The sequence below is a fragment of the Eupeodes corollae genome, chromosome 2 (genome assembly GCF_945859685.1).
Source record: "Eupeodes corollae chromosome 2, idEupCoro1.1, whole genome shotgun sequence".
Lineage (NCBI taxonomy): Eukaryota > Metazoa > Arthropoda > Insecta > Diptera > Syrphidae > Eupeodes > Eupeodes corollae.
The window spans coordinates 44,732,843-44,759,319 of record NC_079148.1 but is presented as its reverse complement, the minus strand read 5'-3'; the positions used below and the strand labels follow the sequence as shown (position 1 = coordinate 44,759,319).

General features: G+C 31.4%; 1 protein-coding gene across 13 annotated transcripts in view; it reads left to right on the top strand.

Annotated features, from left to right (window-relative positions):
* The window catches only part of LOC129944161 (neurobeachin), a 684,301-nt gene that overhangs the window by 528,394 nt on the left and 129,430 nt on the right, over positions 1-26,477 (top strand). For all 13 annotated transcript variants that reach the window (XM_056053379.1, XM_056053380.1, XM_056053386.1 and 10 more), the window contains one exon: positions 18,302-18,406. In XM_056053379.1, coding sequence (XP_055909354.1) covers positions 18,302-18,406 — 105 coding nt within the window. The remainder of the gene's footprint in view (positions 1-18,301; positions 18,407-26,477) is intronic.

Below are 26,477 nucleotides of genomic sequence, written 5' to 3'. Positions count from 1 at the left end.
CCTCTTGGTATTTTAAAGTTTCAATAAAGCCCAACAACGACGACGAGCGAGACGGACGTTATGACATAATATTACCATCTCCATAATATGAGGCCTGTCTCCTAGAGGTTTTTTTATCCTCCCTCGTTTTAAAATTGCGTATCTAAAATATTCATTCCATCAGGATAAAATTACGTTCTTCAAACAAGTACATACAGAATAGATAGAGTTGAGGTTGGGACACAAAAATGAATTTTCAAATCAGGCCATCGCCACTCCCTACTGCTACTGGTGACGCTGTAAGAGAGGGAGTGGTCACCACAAAACCAAAAAAAAATTCAGGACTGTTTATGAAATGCATGGAATTGGATCCAGAGATTCCAATACGTATCGACATCAATAATCAAACCTATTTTTATCCGAGGTAATCATCATTGGTGTATTCGAAAAAGAGGGATTTGTAAAGGTTTTTTTTCATGCCGATTAAGATGGAGCATGTCCTGATGATGGTCGCTGTGGAGAAGTGGATGTGGATGATACGTGCATCCTATGAATCTTTTTATGTGATTCTCATTAAATTTTATGGTTACTTTATTTTTATGATGACAGGCTTTGGTCTATTTTGTTGTAAGTTGTTGTTGCTGGTGGTGGTGGTTGTGAATCCCTGACCCACAGACTTTCTAAACCAACAACTACAACTACCGTTCATATAAACTGAGGCTATTACGAAATGCTTAAATCTAGGAACAGGACATGGCTATTAAGGCGTAGATCCTTCGCATAATCAAAAAGAAGCAAATGCTATTTCCTTAAGTATCAACTTTGTGTATAGGCTAGGCACACAAAATCGAGGTTTTTTTGTGATACGAGAACACATTTTCTCATTTCAGTTTTTTCTTTGTTGATCCTTTAAGTGTGTGTCAATGTGTGTGTGGGAGTGGGTTTTTTTTATAAGGATTCGTTTTATTTTTGTATACACGTTACGTATTCCCATCGAGACACAAAAAAATGAATCCTTACAAAAAATCTTTCAAAATATTAAAACACCAAATCAACTTTCAATGGTGTTTTTTTATATAAGGATTACTTACAATCATCGACCCAAAATCTGATTCAGCCCATCGTCTCGGAGACGAATGCAATCTATACCTACTTTTAAGAGGGATATAATTCTGTCCCAGCAGGATTATTTATTTATGCTATGCCAGATTTATTGGAAATTCGTGCTATTTGTCGTGGAATTGAAGATTATGGAAATTGTGCAAGACAAAATAAAAAAGGAAAACATTGTGAAGCGAGAAGAAGGAATACAATTATTATTAGATGCCAATAGGTGGCAGCAGGGTATCGACTTAGGTTTGTATGGAATTTTTATTTTTTCATCATGGTAAAGTAATAAATTTTACGAGCAGATGTGAATAGGGTTCTATAATTGGACAAGTTTTGTATTTTTGTATTGACAAAAAGAAAAGAACTGAAGTTTTTACGTTTTAATCAAATTTGACAAGAAAAATAGAAGAAAAAAATACAATAACGAAGTTGGTCTTTAAAATACGGGTGTTTTTGCAGTTTCTTGAACTTGTAGCTTTAAACGCAGTTAAGAGGGTTTGTAATCTGATGTCTGAAGTTGCCTACAATTTTGATAAAACTAAAATTGTTTTCTTTTCTGACTTTGGAAACTTTTGTCTATATTATTTATTTATTTTCTATTTATTCGAACTTAATAAGTCCTCTATTCAGTATTTACCAAGGTTTTTATTTTTCCTGTAAGTTTCTGCTGTTCCAAATTGATTGAATCCTTTAATAAAAAAAATCTATGCACATCATTTCATTTTGCATGAATTATGATTTAATTAAATTTGTCTACACTCGGATTTCCTCCTTTTACCACAACCGCATACATACTCCCAGACACACCCAAAACCAACTTGCTTGTACATTTAGTATACCCTACATATACATGCATACAAATGTTGTCCAGAAAATTGCATTATATCCCACCCCTTGTGGGGTTGTTTTTCATCACTACTTTAATTTTATTAATTAAAATTGGTCCAACTAACTATTCATGACAGCATTTATACTGACTCTATATAACCTTTGGGGTCCTTTTGGACATTTCTTATATAAGGGTCCTTATAGATCCCTTTTGGAAAATCTATTTTATATGAATATTCATTAGACCACTTTGTGTGCTTTTTACAAAAGTTTGAAATCCTCAAATGACAATGGCGGAGAAACAAAAAAAACAGGAGATGATTTTTTCTGGGAATCAAAAAGGGATGAAAAATTTAGTATTTTGGTGTATTGAAAGTATTTAGAGTTTGAAATTCAATTTATTTGTTATTATTATTGAATTTAATTCATACTTTGACGTAATTATTAGTATACTTCCAAAAGACTACAATTATTGATACTTTTTGGTTTTAATTATTACAAATTTTCAAATTTGAGCAAATTTATCTATCTATTTAGTTTCAACGATCATAAGTTTCTTTCTTATTTTACTGTGAATTATTACAAAAGTTTGTTAGAGAACATCAAAGTAAAACAAAATTCAAACGAACAAAAAATTTGTTTCAATGAAGCGTAAAATGGTGGAACAGCAAACTTTATCCAATCCATAGGCGTTCCTAAAACCGCAGGATAAATTTAAAGCTTAAAAGTTTGTTTTAAATCCTAATTAAAAATAAAATACAAAAAAAAACACATCGCTATCGAAAAGCAAAATTGTACCGAGTCCTTAACAAATCCTTTGGATTTAGAACAATTTTGCTTTCCGAAGACTATATGTAGACGTTCTATGAAAACAGTTTCACTGAACACTTTGTATTTGAGTGATATTTGGAGTTGGAAAACTGAACAATAAATAAATCTTATTTGAATCTCTACTGAGGGTAGACCCTTCGAAAAATAAATGTTTGGGAAAAAATAAAATCCAAAACTGGGTTAGTTGAACTTATGATATAGTTTACACCGCATGAAATATTAAATGTATTTATCAGTGTTGGAAACAGAATTCAAACGGAAATTAAAAAAACAAAAAAATCTTGAAAAGTCAAAAAGCGCGAAAATCTAAAATCATGAAAGTCCAAAATCCCGAAAATCCAGTATTAAAAAATCCCCGAAATTGAAATCCAAAAATATTATACAAAATTTCAAATTTGCTTCTCGGTATTTCGGAATTTCGGGATTTTGGGTTTTGAATTTTTGGGATTTTGGTTTTAATGATGGTGTCCCTTTATTTATCAATAGCTTTTACCCGCGACATCATCCGCATTAGATATTTTTTTTTGAATAGTAGTATTAAAAAATTTGAGCTGTACTTTTTTGTACGTATATTTGAATTGTGTCTAGAAGGGATGATGCCATACTTAGTTTTAGATTATCATAGGTTACGTTAGGCTAACTGAAACGGCAAATAGGTTGGAATTATCGTAATGTAGGGAATTAAAACATTACATAACTTTGATGTTTCAAGATTTTTCATTAGCATGACTGGAATACCAACCTTCAATCTCAACTTATGAGAAAAAAGCCCGAATAATTCCAAAGAATTAAGAAATTCTATGCGGTATGATGATACTTGACGATATCTCTCTCAACGTCCCGCGTGCGACCCCCGCTATAGCACTCGCCCCGTGCCCCCCGCTTCAACCAAAACAGAACAATCAGAAGTAGAAGACATACCTAGTGAAATATTTGTTGTACCTACATGGCTCGCGTTTGGTGATGAAAAGTTCAGCATAGCAAAGTTTGGATGTAAAATTGTTATTTGGGAACTTGCCACAGTTTGCGTCTTACGTTGCGGGCTTGAAACAATTAGTGTGCGAAGCCCGCATTAATATTCGTGTATGATAAGATTAACTTGTTCGACAACTTATTATAAGAGTTGGAAATGTGTTGTTTTCCCGTTATACCAATTTTTTCCAAATATTATTCAAATCTTTCGTAATTTAGGAGTGAAAGCGGAAAGTGATTTTCCAAAAGAGAATGCGTTGTTTTCCCGAGGTCAAAAGTAACTCATGTCCTTTCTTAGGTCTCAAACTATCTCCTTACCAAAATTCATTTAAATCTGTTAATTAGTAGACGTTAAAGCGATCGGCCCACCTGAATTTTCCCATGGGAATGCGTCATTTCCCGGGGTAAAAACTAGCCTATCTCCTTTCTCGGGTATTTAAATATCTCCTTACCAAATTTCAGGCACGCAAAGCGGCGCTGCATAAAGGGACGAGAGCTGCTCGTGAGCTCTATGAGCAGAAGAGGCGAGAGGAACGCCGACTTCTCAGAAGGAAAAAGAGAGGGCATGAGAAGCGTGCGGTCGAAGATGTTGAGAGGTATAAAAGCAGGAATGAGGTTCGAAAGTTTTATGAACAGGTGAAACGAAATTCACAGGTACATAAACCTAGAACCGAAGGCTGCAAAGGCGAAAGTGGAAACATCATAGTGGAACCGCAGTCAATGCTGAGGATATGAAAAGACCACTTCTGCAGACTGTATAACGGCGACGAAGAACTGAATCCCGCTGTCAGGCAGGATGACCCATTCGATATAGACGACGAAAGCCAACAATCCCGTCCTCCCGACTTAGACGAAGTAAAGATTGCCATATCTAAGTTGAAGTCTAATAAAGCCGCTGGAGCGGATGGTTTGAATGCCGAGCTCTTTAAAGCAGCTGGAGATAAGTTGGTTAGGAGCATGCACCAACTTATCTGTAAGATTTGGTCGGAAGAAAGCATGCCCGATGAATGGAACGTCAGTATTGTTTGCCCGATCCTAAAAAAGGAGAACCTCTAAACTGCACCAACTATAGAGGAATCAGTCTACTTAATATGGCCTATAAGAACTTCTCTGCCGTAAAATGTGAACGTCTGAAGCCCATCGTCAACGACCTGATAGGTCCTTATCAGTGTGGGTTTAGACCAGGAAAGTCCACAGTTGATCAAATGTTCACATTACGGCAGATCCTGGAAAAAACCCAAGAACACCAAATCGACACCCACCATCTTTTCATCGATTTGAAGGTCGCATATGACAGCATCTACAGGGACGAGCTGTATAGAGCCATGTCTAGTTTTGGCATCCCTGCCAAACTCGTCCGTTTGTGCAGGATGACCATGGAGAATTCACGCTGCTCCATAAAGGTTGGAAACAACTTAACAGAACCTTTTGATGCGCTGTCATGCGATTTTTTTAACATCGTGCTTGAAAGAATAGTGCAGAGCTCACACGTCAACATTAGAGGCACTATCTTTCAAAAGTCTGTCCAATTACTGGCATATGCTGATGACATTGACATAATCGGAAGAACTCAGCGTGATGTCAATGGGGCTTTTGTGAGTATTGAGGCAGAGGCGGCAAAAATGGGTTTAACGGTTAATGAGGGCAAAACAAAGTACATGCTGTCGTCTAGAAAGGACATACAACACCGACGTTTTGGTCAAAACGTCACAATCGACAGACGTACCTTTGAGGTAGTCAAGGACTTCGTCTACCTAGGCTCCGCTGTAAACGCAGAAAACAACACCAACCGCTGTTTCTTTGCACTAAGAAAGCAATTGAGTAGTAATGTCCTCTCTCGAGGGACCAAAGTGTTGCTATATAAGACCCTTATCATCCCCGTCCTGCTATACGGTGCAGAAGCATGAACCATGACAAAAGCGGATGAAAGCACCTTGGGTAGCTTCGAGAGAAAAGTTCTTCGTGTGATCTACGGTCCCGTATGTATCGAAGGGGAGTGGAGGAGAAGATGGAACGACGAACTATACGGGCTGTACAGCGACGTAGACTTAGCAAGAAGAGTAAAAGTCCAACGACTAAATGGCTGGGTCACGTAGAGCGCATGGAAACCAATACTCCGGCCCGGAAAGTCTTCGAATCCGCACCCACAGGACAGCGCAGTAGAGGAAGACCGCGGATCAGGTGGCGCGCACAAGTGGAAGGTGACCTCACCCAACTTGGAGCGCGAAACTGGAGACATCTAGCTAGGGACCGAGCTGGATGGAGAAGTTTGTTGGGTGAGGCCCTATTTCACACAGGACTGTAGCGCCACCTTAAGTAAGTAAGTTACCAAATTTCATGAGAATTTGTTCAGTAGTTTAGGCGTGATTGAGTAATAGATAGGCAGACAGAGTTACTTTCGCATTTCTAATATTATATTAGTATAAAATATTATCTTATTATTAAAATTATTTTTTAAAACACTTTAATAATTCTTTAAATATGTTTTAGGACAAAAAACAAATACAAATCTTATGTCTTAGTAAAATTATTAGTAGAGCCTTTTATTAAAATCTAAATAAAGCTTGAAAAGGAAAAATACTTCCTCTTTGACATGAAAGAAAATCGAATTAATTATTTTGTAGGTTTTATTTTAGTTTATTTTAATCTTCTAAACGTTTTTTTTCTATTTCAAATCGATTAAAAATAAAACGCACGCTAGGTCGTACGAACTTGATCATGTATGCATTTAAAAATGTACCTGAAAATATTTTCTTTTAAAAAATTTAAATGCCATATTATTTCTCAAAACACTTTAATTTTAAGAAATTTTATTTGAATATCGTTGAAACCATTTTTTTTAATTAATTTTTAATTTAATTTTAAAAATATTTTAAGTACACAGTTATAAGGAGTTTGCTGAAATAAGTTTTGCATTTCAATTTCGTTAAAAAAGATGACCCTCTATCGAGATATCAAACTTCGAAAAAAACATTGTTTACAAAAATACAACTTGCAGAACATTTTTACAAAATCTATCAATACGAAAAAAATGTATCATATTTTAATCGCCTTAAATCCTTAACTTTTGAATTTCAAATAAATCGACCGAATTTTTTGGGCTGTAAGGGTAAGGATAGCCAGACGCACAGAGAGACAGATGCAGGAATAGGGAGACCAAGTTTTTTGACTTCTCTATCGTCTTAATGTCATGTTTAATTAAAATCTCGAGCTCAAAATAAGTTTACGAAATGCAAAAACTTGCCTTTTAATTCCTAATATGTCGCAAGTAAAAATACTGTAGTTTAAGTAATAATAAATATTTTGTTTTTGGGTGAAGATTGTTACATGTGCTATTTTTATTATTTTCGAGAAAAGATGTCCTTTTTTTATTAAAATTACACACATTTTTTATTTCATTGGAGTACATTAGTGAATTCTGTAAAACTCTATACAGTATTTGATAGAACTTTAGAGACAAGCCTACAAAAATAGTTTAAACAAACACAAATATAAAACCAAACAATTAAATATTATTCTTAATTTAATTTTCTTAACGCTTGTTTATAATTTAAGTTCATGTTAAGTAAGAACCTAATTTTATTACTAGCTGACTTAAATGAATTTGAAATTCTGCTTATCCACCTTAATTTGTTTTATAAATTTATTCTTTACTCATTTCCTCAACAAGATAAAAAATACTGCCTTGTATTTTTTTAAAATAACAACAAAAACATGAAAACTTCATTATCAAACAAGAGATAGGTAATTAAGTTTTGAATTTTTTAAATTTGCAAAAAGTACCACGTTTGTATCGCACTTATCCTGTACACTGAAAAAAAATCAGGTCAGTAACTGGTTTCTTTTTGATCACTTTTAAATACATTTGAAACTTCAATGATTTTCCTTTAAAAAGTAATAACTTTAAAATTTAAAGTTTTCCGTAATAGATGTAAGAACGGTTTCACACGAAAATATCATTAAAGTTTTCTTTTAAGGTATTTTCATGATAGTTCTACGAATCAATTCCATTATAAAAGTCCTCGTAGCATTTTCAACTTTAATTTCAAGCAAAGAATCTTTTGTTAAAAGATTAAACCAAAAGGGCATCTAATTAGATAAATTTTCTGTTTGAAAATCAACGATTCACTTTATCATCCATTTGATAACTTTTTTTTGGTAGTATTTTGACACTAACATAATAAATACATTTTTGTTCAATCTTTCATGAACTTTACACTATTTTCTTGATGCTTGATTCACTCCCTTTTTTCGTTCACTGTAAAGTAAAATCCATTTTGCCATTGTCAAGAATTTCCCGAGCTGTATTTTGATGTAGTTTCATAATTACTTTATGTTAATTACATTCTTCCCTACTAACCTTCGACCCATTTTTTTTTCCACGACAGGAAAAACCGCTACAAGAAAAATATAAGCACACACCACACCACAACCACCCGAACTAAATTTCTATGCAAAGTGTTCTGATGTCCTTAGCGCTTTTGAAACTTTTTATCTGTGCTATGGACGTTGTTCCGTTACTTTGTATATGTCTTGTGTTATTCCCTGTGTTGGACAATGTAAATATTTCCTTGTAAACACTTTACAAATTCATTTTTGTATTTAAACTTTATGACAGAAGAGCTTTAGGTTAACAAAACAAAATAAACACAAGAAAAAAAAAGAAAAATTAAAAAAAGAAATTGTGGTCACGTCTTTGGCTCGTATGATAATTAGTTATGAAAAAATAAAATAAGGAAGTATCCTTAGTCCTGATGGTTACTCTGCTGCGTTGCTCTTCTTTAAGTTTTCATTTAAAACTTTGTCTTTAGATTACTTACTGTGTGAAGAACTGTCCTTTTAACAGTAGGTACATTATATCCTCAAGATAGAAAGACAGAGAGTGAGTTGGAAGAGAGTCGAAGAAGAATAGGTATATCAGTTCCATTACTGTAGAATGGAACTATGTAAATATAAGGAGTGTGGATGATGATGTTGATGATAAAACAGCAGAAGGAATAAAACCATGTTTTTCATCATGACCTGGATACGTGGTTAACATTATTTTTCTTTTCCTTGTTGTTGTTGAGTATAAGTTTGTTACAGAAGTATCTTAATGAGAAATTTTCTAAAAAAAAAAAAACTAGATAAACAGGTATTTTACCAACCTGCCTCAAACTTACAACAGTCCTAAGGTAGAATATAGTTTTCTTTATTATTCACAAACTTTTTATGTGTGTATGTAGATAGGTATAGGGTGGATTCTGTTACTGTGTCATGTTGCGTAAGGGTCTATAGGATATATCTGTATATTTTTTATAGTAGTTCTAGACTACGACTATCATTATAGTGTCTTGTTAGTGCGTTGTTTCTGTTGGGCGGAAGAAAAAAAAATTATAAGTTGCCCCATTGAAGTGTTACAAAGAAGATTTTTATGAAATTTATTATGTTTTGAAGTTTTCTTTTTCGTTTTTTTTTTTTTGTTATTTTTCTTTTACATTCTAATGAAATAATTAAGGCAAGTATTTTGCATTTCCTTGAGTTAAGTGGAAGAAATCATAAGAAATGTCCTTAAAGCTGAAAGGTACAATGCTTCATTTTTGTATTTCGGTACATGCGATTCACCAGTGAAATAAAAGTACGTAATTTAAAAAGGAACGTAGTCTGGAATCTAGAAATTGTGTAAAAACTTGTGAAAACTTTGATTAGAAAGACTAATTAAATTAATAATAAAATTATGTCCTGTGGCGTATACGTTATTTTTTTTCGCTAGTACTCCAATCGCAATTTACACATTTTTTACATTACACAAATAGTATGTGAAGGAGCGAGTTTATGGGAGCTACACAAAATTTGACTTGCCTCGAATACTACGGCATAACCAGAAGGACATCGGTGTGAAGAGGACTAAGGCAGATCTTACGTATAACAGTACCGATATTGGGCAATCGTTTTCTAAACTAATCTCCCCCGGTTGTTTTTATTTTCACGTGTTATTGAATAGACTATCCTTCGAAGGTAATTTAGCTTTATAGATAGAACATTACAATCAATTGAACAAATAAAGCTTCAAAAATATGGCAACTATTCTGTTCTGACAAAGTTTGAAAGACACTTCCCATTACTCGTGCTGCATTGGTAGTCTTGCCTCACTTTAATTTGGCCCATAATTAAATCTAAAGTTTAAAAACAAATTAATTATAATTTTTGATAAAAACATTAAAATAATGAAAAATTGCGTATACGCCTCAGTTTACTCTCTTTATTAAAAAAAGTTTCCAGCATATTATTTCATATTTTTAGAAGGTTTCGTATAAGAAATATTGTTAAAAATTATGAGGACAACTTTTGAGAAGATGTTAAGCAAAAATGCGCCACATTTTGCTATAATTTTTGATATAAACATTAAACAACTAAAAAAGTGCGTATACGCCTTGGTGTACCATATTTGTTTAAAGTGTTACGAGAATGGTATTTTATATTTTTTGAAGGGTTTGCATACAAAATATTGTTAAAAATAATATGGAAAACCCTCAAAAAGATGTAAAGCAAAAATGTTTCACATTTCGTTGTATTAAAGAGTTTAGGCAAACGTTTATTAATAGTCCTTATTCTTGTTTCGATGGATATGTTACGAATTTCATATCAATCATAAATGATTGCAATTAAAACTTAAATAGTCATTACTTTCTATGATAGAAAAAATAAATCTAATCATCATCAATTGGCATCAATTTAAAATTGCCTACCTTGCAATTTATTCTTGATTTCATTAAATAAGTAGTCAGAGAAGGTAAATGGGTTAACGTTTTTTTTAAATCTTATGACGACACAATTTGACGTACATTTTGAAAATTTGATTCTTCTTCAATTTTATGCTTGAGTCCATAAATGTTTATAATAATAAAGAGCTTCAATAAAATTAAATAAAATAATAATTTTGTAAGGGTTCTTAGTTTCTCTTACACAATCACAGAGAGTTCGCCCTTTTTAGTTCCATCCAACAAAAATGTCTTCGTGATGCATACATATACCTACCCTACACCTAACCTACAAAGTCTTGGTGTCGTTTGCCTTTAGAAAATTTTCCTTTTCTATTTCTTAGAAAGCCTCTTACTCAATCTATGTAACTTGTGATGATGACGACGATGAAGGAAAGAGAGCTGTCTATAGGGTGAAGATCTTCGGGGAAATGAAAAGATGAGTTTTTTTTCTTCTTCGTCGTCTTTTATAAATGAGAAATACCGCCAGGATGACTGGCGTCACATAATTTCTTAGCGTTACCCCCATTGCTTTTCAATTTTGCCATATTTTAACGGAATAGACGACCGAGACGACCGACAAACTAACCATTCGTCGTCGTTGTCATTGTTGGTGTCGTCTTCTTCGACGGTATTCGACGACCCCTCTGCAACTGTGCTTAGAGGGTTGAATCAAGACCAAAGATGAATAGTTTTTTGAATAAAAGACAGACTTCTTTGCTTATCCATATAATATACGATTTATGGTTAACGGTCGTTGGTTGTTGCTGTTGGTTATTATAGAGGGTGGGTTTTGGGTAATAGTGACGGGGTAAATAACCCGACCATGCTCCTTTAAAATTTAAAGTGCAATTTCTTAATGAGTTGAATGAATGAGAGATGAAATAGAGCAATAATAAAATCACAAGGGCACTTGTCTCGTTCGAGGTATTCATACTTGTTGTAATATTTCACTTGGTTAGACTTTATGCGGAATATCCTTTTACAGGGTTTTTTGTTTTCCTTTTTCTTCTTGTTGTTGTATGTATTTGTTTTATATTGTTGTTCGCTCTTGCGGATAATATTAAAAGTAATGAGAATTTATATTTTGATGCAAAATTTAAAGAAAATGGCGAATATATTAAAAGACAACAATATACCTAAGGACGAACAAAAAACTAACTAACCCAGTTTTAAATAACCTAGAGAAAGCACTTTGGAGAAAGGAGAAGATAGAGGTAGGAGGAATCTAGAATGAGTAAAAACAATGGACTTGTTTTTCTTACATTGTTGCAGAGCTTTGCGTATATTATTTAGATATGCAGTGTCGTTGTCGCTATCGTTGCTCGTAGTAAATGACTTGTAAGGACAACGAAAAGTTTAACAGAGTGTGAAAACTCGAATTTAGGGTACGGCATTTGGAGAAAAGGGGATTTTATACTTGGTGATGTGGACCTTGACACTAATCCAACGACTCTTAGGTTGGTACCTACTTTGATGTGTAACAATATAGTCTAGATAGCTTTCCATGTGGCTATGGATAAGGATATAAACAATACACATCGCAAAGGTACCTTGCTACTTCAGAAAAATTGTTAGCAATTGTAGAAAGTGCTAGGTTTTGCTTTTGTTTTGTTGAGTCTTTATATTTTAAAAGTTTTGTCATTTTAATTTTTTTTTGTGTAGTTTAATGTTATGAGGTGACCCAAATTTAACTGTTGTTTTGTTTATAAGCATAATGCTTGGGGTATGCTCATGGAGTTGACAGTGTGCAAGAAATGAAGATCTTTGAATTTGTCTAACTTAACCTGTATGTTAAATGTTCTATGAGTGACTTAAAATGCCTATTGTGAAATTTTAAACAAATTCTATTCGCAACGCAACGCATTGACCCTTTTAAAAACTACTTTTACAAATAATTTGAAGGATTTTCTTATGGTATTGTTATACTTTTCAGAATTCTAATTGTTAAATAGGAATATGTTTTCTAGAGTAAAAGAAATCATATAATAAATGTATTTCAACGATTCTTATTTAGAAAACAATTTTGAGTGTTTGTGCCAGAAAAAAACTAAACACAATTTGCCCATACTAAAGGTTGATTTTTAAGGATATTGCATACATTAAATTGCAACACGTATTCAAAATGATTTCCACAAAAAAAAAAAAACATTATCCATTCTATTCCCTGGCAGGAAATAATTATAAATTCAAAAATATTAATTGAAAATTCCTTAAGAATGTAAACCGACAAAAATTGAAATAAATATTTTCCACCTTGTAACGTAAGCAAAAAAAAATCTTCAGAATAATTAAATACTTCTAAATGTGACGTTTAAGACACTTGTTAATTTGTTTTACCAAAATGCAATTAACCATTTCTTAAAAAAAAATTAAAGCCTACAAAGAATACATACTTTCAAAAATTAGTAAGAAATCGTCAACGTCTAAATAAATGACGTTGGGTGGCGTGACGCGTGGAGAACTAGAGCCTAGTGACTTACAACTCTCAACCATCCATGTGTACGGGTTATGTTGTCAGGGATGGAGGGGACCTACAGTTTTATGCCGAATCCGAACGGCTTATTTGATGAAGCACTTTTCGTGATAGTAATTATTCTTGGAAGATTTGTCAATTACTTGCAAAAGGCAGCACCCGTGAAAAACACTTAAAATTTAAAAGTAAATTTATTAACATCATACTGTAACGGCTCCTTACACGTTGTCATCAGACTCATTTTCTAAGGAATATGATGATACTGCAACATAACCCTGTGCTGTTACAAGTTATTCATCCTTCCCAAGTAATAGAAAAATATTATTTTGATTTTAAAAATACCAACTGGTCAATTTTGAAATCAGATTTAAAACTTAAACTGAGAAATATGCCTACGGAAATAGACAATGTTAGAACCAAAGAAGGTGTTGGCTCACTTGTTTGAGGTTTCTCTGATGAAATTCTTAGCTCAATAGATTTTTCTGTGCCGAAACTAACATTCCTAGAATATACTCGTGTCAGAAATGGCATTAAAAGACAGTGGCAACTGGAAAGCTGGTAAATACAAGGAAAATCCTAGTAGCTATAGGCCAATCAGTATTCTTAGTAGTTTGAGTAAAGTGTTCGAAAAAGTAAAAAAAAAAACTCAACTTATTAATTGAAGAAAAACGTATTTTTCATGACCAACAGTTTTTATTTTGGAGCCACCACAGTACTTCACATCAAGTCCTTAGAATATGTAACACTATCAAAAATAATCGTTCTAAAGGAAGATCTACAGGTATGGTCCTATAAGATATCGAAAAAGCTTTCGACTCTGTTCGGCATAATGCTCTTATTTACAAATTGGAAACATTCGCAATTCTAAGTTTTCTCATAAAAACAATTCAAAGTTTTTAATCAGGAAGATGTTTTCAAGTGTACGTTAATAAATGTTAATCCGTGTTAGTTAATTCTCAGTATGGTGTCCCTCAAGGTTCAGTTCTTGGTCCTGTCTTATATAATGTGTACACGTCTGATTTTCCACAGTTACCTTAGTGTGATTCAGGGATTTATGAAGATGACACCTGCATACTCTCTTCGCATGAGTTTGGCTTCAATCTTGAGACCAATCTTCAAAATGCACTTCATATTTAAATAAGATATTATAACAAATGGAAAATTAAACTAAATGCTGGAAAGATAAAATCAATCTTTTTCACGAGAAAAAGAAAGCGATAATTTCTTCCCAGTAATGAGCTGGAAGTCAACGGTGCTACTATAAAATGGCAGTCCAATGTGCATTATCTAGGAATAAACCTTGACAAGCTGCTTATCTTTAAAGAACTTATCAGTAAAATAATTAAAAAGGTTAATATTGCAATTAAAATGTTGTACCCGCTTAGAAATAGAAAATCGCATTTAAGTGCAGAAAATATGATATATAATAAAGGTTGTGTTTCAAGCAATGTTGTTGTCTGGATGTCAGGTGTGGGGTAATTGCGCCATCTTCCATATTTAAAACACCTAGTGTGTCAAAACAAAATTTTAAAAATGATGCTTAATCCACCCTGGCATTATTCAACTAATGATATTCATAATCAAACAGTTGTTGAATTGATTTGCACAAGAATTCGAAAATTAACTGATAATTTCTTAATGAACTGTGATATTTCTGAAAACCCTTTGGTAGTGCAATTAAACACTTAAAAATGTATTTATTTATTTTTGTTATTTATTACTTACTATTTATTATTTATTATTTGTTATTTATTATGTGTTATTTATTATGTTTAATTTACTTATTTATTTATTTATTTATATTTATTCAATTAAAATGCAACTTTTTAATTACTTTACGTATTCTATGTGTTTTAAAATTCAATCTATTTCTTACTGAAATGTTTGTTTTACTTAAATGAAGGTTTTTATCATATTTTCATTCAAAATATAAATGTTTTCTTTTTGTAAAATATAATGTTGTAAAAATAACTTATTCAGTAGAAAGATATATTTTTATTATCAAATCTTTTTTTTTTCCTAAACAAAATATTTTAAATAAGTTTTCCAAAACTTCAACTTATGTACTCTAATTACTTTTAAGAACAAGTAAAAATGACACCTTCTTTTATTGTTCCCCGATAAAGCTTTAATTTTTGTTGCTTTTTCAGACAAAGTCAAAGTGCAAAGTCAACTCTGTCAAATTTATTTTCGTTAAAAATGTTTCGTTCAACCATTTTGGTCTGTAGCCTGTCAGCCATATAATATTTTGATGAATGAACTATCTAGTACCTACTCTAAACGTATTCTTTAACTTTTTAAGTCTTAATCCTTGTCTATATTGCTTTTCCGTGTCTATGTCTACCAAACTTTCTGACCATCCTATTCTTAGCCAGTGTCTTGCAAATAAATTTATTTTGACTCAAATCCTTTGCAATGTTCTTAAAATAATTTGTTTCCTCAAAACTGTTATACCTAAGTCTGTGTTTAAAGGAATTTGTTTGTGTATGTATATATACATAGTTGTATAAATATACTAGTAAAATAAAGTTATGATCTAAGACATTTCATGACGTATTTAGCTCGATGCACAAAATAGTTATCTTATTTTGTGTTCTTTTTAAAACACTCAAAGATAGGGAAGAGAGTTTATAGTTAGGTATCGTCATTTTTTGGAAAATAAAGAAAAAGGACTTCAAAAACTTTTCCACAAAACAGAGTTGTTTTTTTTTTTAAGTATTTTCTTCTTGAGAAAAGTTTTACTGAAGTTATTTTACTTTCTCTCTTCTGGGTGAAATGCGCGCCATGTTTTTGTGTGCTTGTTCATTTTTGGAAAGTGCTTTTTTCAAAAATTAAACTCAGACAAATTGCAACGTGCCATGATGCGATGTATAGTTATTGTGTTCTTTTCATCTCACTGATGTAACTTTGAATATACATATACTTATACAGATTGTCTGCATCCTTTCTCCATGGACAGGACATTATATTGTTTCGTGGGTCTTTTTTTTCCGCTAGTGTTTTGTTTTGTTTTTATCTAAAGCCTCTCTCTGGAGTTATGCTGCTATCATTTCTGCTAGCAAAGTTGAGATGAAATCTTTATTTATTTTTCCTTTCGTGAACTAAAAAAAAAACAACAACAAAATTTATACTTGACTTGTCTCTGAAGAGACCTCAAGTAGATTGCATCTTTCGATTTGAAAGAAAGTACGAGTATATAATATACCAATTTCTGGTGCACTTAAGTCGAGATTCATAATAATTTTTGTTCTTGTTTTTTAAACATCATTCGTATCCTTCTATATAAATTTTAAGGATCAAGAAAAGTTTAAACGTTTTTCTTGAATCTAGAGTCTGAGTCTTTGAGCTTTTGAAGTGAAATTTGACACATAAGAATTTTTATATAATTAATTTAAAAGCATTTAGGTATAAAGAAAGGTTGAAAAGAATAGTTCTTTGTTTTGTGAGAAGCTAAGTCTCATTGCAAATGGAAGATCATCCTTTAGATACCACTGGTGTTGTCTTTATTGACTGAAGTTTATGTAATGTTCTTTTGGGTAGTATTTTGCAGGTCTAATGCAAAATAGACCTTAGGATGTCTTCATTTTAAAATCGTTTTCAATTATAAAATGTGCAATTGAAAAAGTTGTTCTATTTTAAATTTATAAGATATATCTTTGAATTCAGAAATAAAAAAGCTCTCACTCTCAAAGCAAGAACAATAAATATCCCTTTTTTCCTTACTTAAACCTTTTTTCAATAAATCCATAAAATTTTTAACACAAATCTTGGACATTGAATTGGATAAGATGTCACATCTTACTGATGAACCTATACCATTAAACTTATACAACAACGACAACATCAGCAAAAAAAAGAGATTACAATTAAGTAAAAGTAAAAGGATCGTTAAACTTTCCATTGAATAATTTTTGGAATAAAAATAGAAATTGAATTAAATTGTTTTTCTTCGTTCGTTCCTTAATAAAATCTTACTCCTTTTCGCACCCAGTTATAATTATAGGCATTTCAAAAGGATACACAATACAAAAATGTTTTGTTTGCTTAAAGAAGAAAACCATCATAACAAACAAAACAAATAATTGTGGTTTTTATGGTTTTTGCTTTTTCATTTTTATTGTAATGGTTATGAGAGCGACTCATGAAGTTATAAGAATGGAATTTTCTGGTCCTGGATGCGGTTGGATTATATTTTATTACGCACTAACAATGTTAAACATAAACATCTAGTTTAATTACGTGACCAGCCTACCTAAGTTAAATGTTTGCTTTTTCTTTCTGAATGATTGTTTATTTTTATGTCCTCAACCCTGATTGTCTAGACCTTGAAGTCACAAAATGGTTTTAATTTTACTTTTTCTTGAATTTAAACTTTTGAGTTGTTATTCTTTCACCTTTAAGGCTTTAAGTTTTGTTTTAAATATAAAACTCTGTTTGTTTAATGTTAAATGTTTCTATTTTAAACAAAATTTAAAAAAAAAAATATGTGAAAATAAGTAAGCATACGCCCTGATGTACCAAAATGAATCTGTTTATCGGAATAAGGGAAGAGTATCATCACACAAAATTAACAATTTGTTTTAACGTTTCACGACTTTCTGAAGATAATTTTAATACTTCTTCAGAGCTAATGGTGCGGTTGCAGCCTTTGTATATGGTCTTTTACCTTCGCAAAAATCGTTGACGGACCCCAAACTATCTAAAACACGCAAAGAGCCCCCATTTAAGTAAAATAAAAATATTGTATCTATTTGTGATAATAACGGATTGATAAATAAACGGAATTTATAAATGAACATTTAACAGATGAAGCCTAAGAAATATAACAACTTTATATGGGATGTCTGTTGATATATCCTTCAATATCAAAAATCTGTAAAGCTAATTGGCGGTTTTCTTGAAACACAAGAAAATTGTATTGCTTGGCATATTCACTAATTGAGTTTAAAGTAAACAATAAAATTATTATCTATTTATATAAAATTTGGAATTAACTTTACAAATTTGGGATCCTTACAAATTCTTCTCATATGATGTTCATTTAAATTAATTTTGCCCTAAGCCATTTTCACTACATGCTATATTATATGGTTGTATTCCTTTGTACGATAAAATTGATTCACTTTGTTTTCAATAAAACCATAGTAACCAATTACTAACACACATATAATATGAATAATATGCCTTGAAAGATTCTTGATATTTACCAGAAACCAAATTAAATTGTTTTAGGAAATTTCAATTAAAACTAAATATTTATTGCCATAAGGTTTACTAAACAATATTTCATTTGAATAAAATGAAACTCTATTGAAATATACAATAAAACATAAAATAACATACATTTTATATCTTCTCTTTTCAGCTGGTTGGTGGTGAATTTGATATGGAATTAAATTTTGTGATACAAGACGCACAAAATATCAAACACATGTTAGAACTATTGGACCATTGTCCGCCCAATCTTCAGGTAAGATACATCATATTTTCTGTCTTCAAAAATATTTCAATATCAACAAGATGGATCAGTATTAAATTCCTGGAACATTTTATAAACCTTATTCACAGGACACTCTTTATATTTATCTTTATGTGAAGATTCAGGTATTTGTTTGAGGAGAAAATATGTATGAATGTAAATTAGAGAACTAGAAAATTCTCCAATTTGCACTTCGACCTCACATTTAAATCAAACAAAGAGTATTTTATATTTTAGGCAGTATTTATGAATATGCATTAGAACAAAACTATTTTATTTATTTCATTTTGTATAAATGTTTATTATGTCTCATAAACAATCAATGTTTTGTTGAATATAAATTGAATTTTGTCAATCAGTAGCTGGTTGAGGTTCTAATGATTCAATATTTTTTTTGTTTTCAAGCTGACTTAAAGAAAATTGCTTTAGTGAAAATTGTTTCCATTGTTTCCTGTTTCACTGCAAATAGAAAAGTATGTCACCAAGTTATCTCTGCTAAAATTGTAACACCATATACTTTTCATGACACTTGACATTATGACCAATTCGATCATTTAAAAAATTCTTCCTTATTTATTCATCAACAAGCTTCAATAAACAGACTTATTGCGAGCCACACTGATAACTTTCCATCCCATCTGTCGATTTGTCTTGCTTCAAAGTTTAAAGGTTTTCGTGTTATGTTAAAACAATTGTTAGTAAAATTATTCTTAAAAAGTAAAAAATTACCAACAATAATTTTCATATAAAGAAATAATTTAGTTAGAAAATCTAGTTTCGTTTTTAGTCGAAAACAGATTTTTACCAATTTTTTTTAATTTGTTTGTTTAGGTTTATATTTTTTGTCAAAAGACTGTCAATTTCATTTTTCTTCAAAACTTTTTCGAATTTTGAAAACAATATTTTTTGTTAGTAAAAATTAGATGAAAGCCATAATCTCGAATTTTTACGAACTTTTAGAAATGCTTTTTTTAGGTTTTTAATTTTTTGTAAAAACAAACTGTCAATTCGATTTTTCTAAAAATGTTATTCAATTTTAACAGCAATATATTTTTTAAAATAAAATTAGTTTGTAGCCAATGTCTCAAAGTTTTGAAAAGTTATTTGAGTCGACATTAAATTTTTACCAACTTTGAGTAATGTTTTTTTGGTTTTTATTTTTTATAAAAAAAAACTATCACATCGATTTTTCTCAAAATTTTACCAGATGTTACTTTTCGTTGTACAAAATTATTTTGGAGATAAAATCATTTATTATTCGTAAGATTTTTGAGGTGACAAATTTTTGTTTTCAGTTTTTTTAAATTAATATAAAAACCGTTAATTGGATATTTTTCAAAAAATGCATTTGTTTGGTATCACATTTTTATTATTATTATTATTATTATTATTCCAAGCTTTATTCATTCATTAATACTTTAAAATTTACAATAATTTTATAATTACCATTTGATTGAATATATTTACATTACATTTAAACAAGTATGTGTACGTAAAATTAATTAAATTACAAGAAACAAATAATTCAATGAAGGTTTAAAACAAATTTAAATATATACATTATTTGAAAAGAAAATTATAATTTTAGGTTATCTGAGCATAAGCCTCCCCCAGACTTCTCTATCTTCTTCTATCTAGTGCTTCTCTCCTTCCAGCGTTTATGTTGTCCACCTACGCTTCTTTTGCTTTCTAAGGGTATCCATTCGGTTACTAATTTTGTCCATCGATTATCAGGTGTACTTATTACATGTCCTGCCCATTCCCATTTGAGTTTCTTAAGCCTGTGTCTAACGTCTTCAAAATTAGTTTGACTTCTTATATTCTGATGGTTAATTTGCTGGGCAATATGAACGTTCAAAATAGCTCTCTCCATTGCTCTCTGACACGATTGGAGTTTCATTTCAGTGTTTTTCGTGACTTGCCAAGTTTGGCACCTCTACTTGAGGACTGGAAGAACTGTTGAGTCAAACACATATTTCCTTGTTTTATTCAAAATATTCAATGTAAGAAGATGCTTAACGTTCCAGAACTGCCTCCAAGCGTCCGTCATTCACTGCTCTATATCCTTTTTTTTCTTTGTTTATGAATGAGATAATCTGACCAAGGTATGTGTAGTCTTCAACGTATTCTAATATATTGTTATTAACAGTAACTGGATCATAAGCACCATTTGTCATAATTTTAGTTTTCTGTTGATTTGTTGACAACCCAATATTTCCGCATTCCGAGCACAGTACGTTCAACATCGTTTGAAGTTCTTCACTGCTGTTTGCGATAATTATAATGTCATCGGCGAATCGGAGGTTTTTTCAGACATTTGCCATTTATCTTCAATCCTTTGTCTTCTCAGTCTAGCTTTCTAAATACTCCTTCTAAGAGTGCGGAAAAGAGTGCTGGTGAAATTGGTTCTCCTTGCCTTACACCTCGCGATACGATATTTTAAAATCTGGTCCGATACATTCCGTTTTTATGTGGGATGTGCTCCTGTCATACATTTTTTTTAGGATTCGAACTATTTTTTCGTCTACACCTTGATTGAAAAGCGCCTTCCAAATAAATCTCTGCTCTTCTGTGACAAACGCTTTTGCAAAATCGATGAAGGCAAAGTATATTGTGATGTTATACTCTTTGCATTTTTCTATTATTTGATTAACGGTTTGTAGATGATCTATTGTCGAAAAGCTTGATCTAAAACCGGCTTGTTCAAAAGGTTGATTTAAATTAAGAGTGGTTTTCATTCTCTCAAATAAACACTTCGCAAAAACCTTGTATATTGATGATATTATGCTTATTGGGCGATAGTTGTTGATATCGTCCCTGTTACCTTTTTTATGTATGAGAATTATTTCCGATTTCGTCCATTGGTCTGGGACTTCCTCGATGACCAAAACCTGATTGAAAATAGTAGTCAACCAGTTGGCCAGTGAAAAGTTCCCATCGTTTCCTTTGCTTTTTTTATTCTTTAAACTATTTATTGCTCGCTCTATTTCACTTTTAAGAAACGGTGGAAAATCTTTTTCCTGGTTTTGTCGCTCTAGAAATGCGTGTTTTGTATAGATCAATGTAGAAGTTTGTAGCTATTTGGTTAATATTCTTCCTTTCGTGAATTCTTTTATCATTATCCGCCATTGCTGTTATCCACTCTTTATAATCTTGGATTGCATTCTTTGCCTTTTTTATTGATCTCGTTTCTTCCATTACTGTCTGTAAGAGGTTGTCATTGAATTTTTGGATGTCTTCTTGACAACGTTTTTTGATGTTCTTCCCTATATTTTTCATATATTGTTTTTCTTGGGCATTCAGATTGGTCTTTTTTCGAATACTATCACGAAGTGCTATCATATTTAGAGTTTCACTCGATAGTTTTTACGGTTTTTAAGATACAGCAGTGAGAATATACCTGTCTGCAGATTTTTTTATAGTTTTTTTCCATTTTGTTATATTCTATTTGAGTAGGTTCAACCTTGATATAATGTAGGTAGGTAAGTAAGGTATCACATTACAATATATTATATAAAATTTCAATCAAGCCTTTTTGATTTGTGAGATAATTAACAAGAATAAAGATAGAAAAGACAGTTTTTGAAGCGGTTTTTAAAGCAATGCAATTTTAAATCACTGCAAAGCTTGTTAAAAGATCTAACAGCTCTTGAGATTGATTCATTCTTGCCATAGTTTGTTCGATGCTGTTGGTGAAATAAAATGTATCTTTCTCTGAGCGATCTAGCTGGCGCATAAATGTGTATTAGATTTAGAAGTGAAAGACACTTAATATGAGTAGTCCTTCACTTCTATCTAACAGGGTATCAACACGAAAAATTTAAACTCATTTTAATTAAAACCAACTTATGTGCAACGTCTTTATATAAAACCAAGTGATGCATAAGTTTCCATTTATATAATCGTGCATTATATGTTAAATTGCTGTCAAAAATGACACCAAGTTTCTTAAACTGAATTACTCTGTTTAATTAACAACGGTTAATGTTAGGACATTCCTTTTTTTATATTTAGTTTTAAGTAGTTTTCATTACAGGACTTGGAGAGGATGCTGGAGTCATGCTGTAAATTAAGGCAATCATTATGATTATTTATATTGAGAAAAAGTTTTAGATCATCAAGCATTGACAAAAATTGATTCTGGTTACTATGTCGTCAATACAAATTATGAATAAAAGTGGAACTAGGTGACTGCCCTGAGGTACGCTTGATAATTCAATTTCTATAGCATAACACTAAATTGTGCTTATTAAAAAAAAGCTAGCCAATTAAGCATTCCAGAGTGGAAACTAAATTTTTCAAGTTTTTTTAAGCAGTATAACATTACAAAGGCTTTTCTAAAATCAGTATGCAATGAATCTACCTGCGATCCATTTTCAAAGGCATTGGTAACATAATAGGTAAAAACAACTAGATTAGTGATTGTTGATCGACCAGCTTTAAAACCGTGTTGACTGTCAGATAAGTTTTTCTTAGTTTTAAATTGTAATTTGTCCTTCATGATGGACTCACAAAATTTTGATTTTGAAGAAAATTTACAGATGCAATTATAATTTACAATAACATTTTAAAAACCTGTTTTAAAAATGAGTATTATAAATGAAGATTAAATAAGGAAAATACAAGAACTAAGTGACTTGTTAAAAATAATAAGTTATGGTTTAAAATTACCCGAAAACATTTTTATTAGAATTACGCTGGAATTCCATCAACACGAGGCTTAAAAAACGGTTTTACATTAAACAGTGCGTTTTCAATGTCAAGAATATCAAAGTTTTGCTATTTCTTTACCAATCTTTGATTCATAATCAAAATTTGTATTTATACTGAAATTTGAGGCCAAGTACACTAATCCAAGAAAATATGCAAATAGTTCGAGGGTGTTATAAACGGAATAAGACTCGTAGACTTATTATTAAAGTTCATAGTTTTTGGTGGTCCTACAGACTTTGTCTTGTTGTTTATATAAGAAAAACAACATCTTGAATCAAATTTGTGGTAGCTTTCTATATCAAAAATGTTTTTTTCTACATAAAGGGTGATTAAAAAAAAAGAAAGTTTTTCAAAAAAAAACACATGCAATTCAGAAAAATTCATGAAATCTTTTTTTTGAATCGATAGTGCGTTCCTTATAATTTAATGTTGGAAGATTATTTCATGCAAATGTGGACCATAACTGCGTCTCAAATGGTCTAACCGCTTAGACCAATTTTGGCATACTGTTTCCAACATTTCGTCCGGTATCGCACTTATTCATGCTTCAATGTTGTTTTTTAATGCGTCAGTTGAAGCGTTCTTGTCTGTAAAGACATTAGCCTTAACATAGCCCCACAAAAAATAGTTAAAGAGCATTAAATCGCACAATCTAGGTTGCGAATTGACCGGTCCCGATGTAATAAAAAGTGCACCGAACTCGCCTCTCAATAAGTCTATTGTTGCGCGTGCTATCAAGCACTCAAGTCAAGCTCTTGCATTTTGGGCAAAAAAAAAGTTGGATATCATCTTTCGGTAGCGCTCACCATTCAAAGTTACGTTACGATTCGCATCATCTTTAAAGAAGTACGGTCCAATGATGCCACCAGCTCATAAACTGCACCAAACTGTGAATTTTTCTGGATGCATTGGTAGCTCTTGCAAAGCTTCTGGATGATATTCACTCAAAAATCGAATATTCTGCCAAAAAAGAGCTTCGCATTATGATACTAAAATTCAATAATTTGCAAGCGTTGTTCGTTTGTAAGACGATTCATGGTTATATTATTGATCAAATTGAAGATGCTTGACAGTGAAACAATATACGAAAAGTTCGTCAGCTGTTTAAACCAACGTTGCCAAAAAGATAATTGCTAAAAAAACGCCCTTTTTAAGACCAAAAAGATCTTGAAACAAATTTGTACTTGATTTCTAAACCAATATTTTATTTCTATATAGAAACTTCTTCAAAACTTCCTATAAACACAAAATAAAATAGAGTCAGGTGAACTCAATGTATTTTTTAACTTAGTTTTGGCTTACTTTTTACAAATAAACGTCTTCGATAATTTCACGTATGTCATTTAAAAGGTCTTCAATTAATTGTAAAGCAATGGCTGTTAAGTAGTTCAAAAAAAGGTTAAAAGTCCAAATACAAAATTAGCGTGGCCAATTGTGATCATCTCTCATAGAAAAAGAAACACGGTCAAGAAACTTTTCTTGCAAAATTGCTATTACTTCGTTTCTTTTGTAAATAGAACGTAATTCAGTTTTATTGTAATTCAACTTCATTTTTGTCAATATCTTCTAAAATGATAAATCGTAGCTCAATAGAACAATACATGTACCATTTTCGAATGAGCAAGGTCTAATCACACCGCAAACCCACAAACCGAAGCAAAAAATAGCACGTTGATAATCAAGAATCGTTCCAACATTTATTCTTCAATTTTCAAAGCCTCAAGAACTAAAATTCTCCTTATTGACTTAGCGTCTGAGGTAAAAATTGACCCTTATCTCTAAAAGTGTTTATTCGATGAAAATTTGGAGGAATTTATGCATTTCAAGAACCCAATCAGAGAAAATATGGCGTGGTCGATTATCGACCGGATTATTTTCTTCTGTTTTTATTTTTTTAAGCATTATTCTCTGATTTTAAAAGGTTTTCAATTACCTACTCTATTGTCCTATAAGTTTAAACTTTTTCAATAGCTTGAATAGTGGCTGCCCCAAAAAGATGCTTTACAATAATAACCACGACTGCAAGATTGATATCGTTTTTGAAGTGAAATTTTATTTTAAGCTGTAAAATTCAAAAGATGACAGTTTTAAAAGTGACAGCTGCCCAAAGCGGTGTTTCAAAAATACAACCTCTTATTGGAAAATGCACTATAAGACATACAAAATGTACAAATGTATCAACACGATTTTTTTTATTATATAAAGATAATGGATCATGGTGTCGTAGACTACAAGTGTTAAAAGTAAATAGTATGTAAGAACGTAATAAATTGAAGGCACAAAAATCTAAAGTTTTTGAATCGCTTTAAATCATTACGTTTGATTATAAACAAGTATTTTTCACCAAAACTAAAAACGTATGTATTTAACATTTAAAGTATCGAGAAAAATAAGAAAAAAACGTCTTACTAAAATTAGACTTTTTACTTACATCTTACTGAAAACTCGGAAAATATATATAATCGAGTATGTTATTATATAAATACATACAAAGGTAGCCATTTGCATTTATTTTTATCTTTTCTTTGTGAGCAATATAATGTCTTGTTTTTTGCTTATTTTAAATTAACATTATGAACATCATGACATCTTATTTCAAAATAGCTCCTGCTCTACATCTTCATCTCGACTATAATATAGCCAGATCAACTTTGTCCATTAACCTTCTTCTTTAAGAAAATTTATCATACAAAGTACACCCATTTGTAGTAATGACACTTCTTAGCAAAAGCAATACAAACTTTTTAGCAAAAGCCAAGGCACGACATTACATATTAAGCCATATCAATTTATCTAAAATAACTTCCAAAAATATTCTAATGGGTAAGGGTAAGGATATTTAGGCTTTACCTACTCTTCAGAAAACTGAATCCAAATTCCAAAGTTTTATTTTTGTCTGTTGTGTTACTATGAGAGTGTGTTTAGTTTTGTATACCTACTGTCTCACTCTGAGAATGACATCCGGTCATATACGATGTCTTATTCTTATTCTGATGTTTTTTTGTTGAATTATTTATACAAAGATAGTTCTAGGTCCATTATCATTAAATTAAACCAAGAGTATCTAAAATGCGTATCTTGTTATCTTCGTCTTATCTCAATTCAAAAAAACCCCAAAAACACAACAACTTCCTATATCAAGGATAGGAACATAAAATACAAATCTCTTGTATACAAAGTTAATAAAGGCCACGAAGACGACGATGATGATGATGATGATGATGATGATGGTTAGTTGAACTTTGGGCTCTGATAAATTTCGTAAATGTTGTTTGAGAAAGTTTTGTAAAGTTTTTTTTATTTGTGTTTCTTATTTTTCTTTGGTAAATATTCTCATTGAATATGGAAT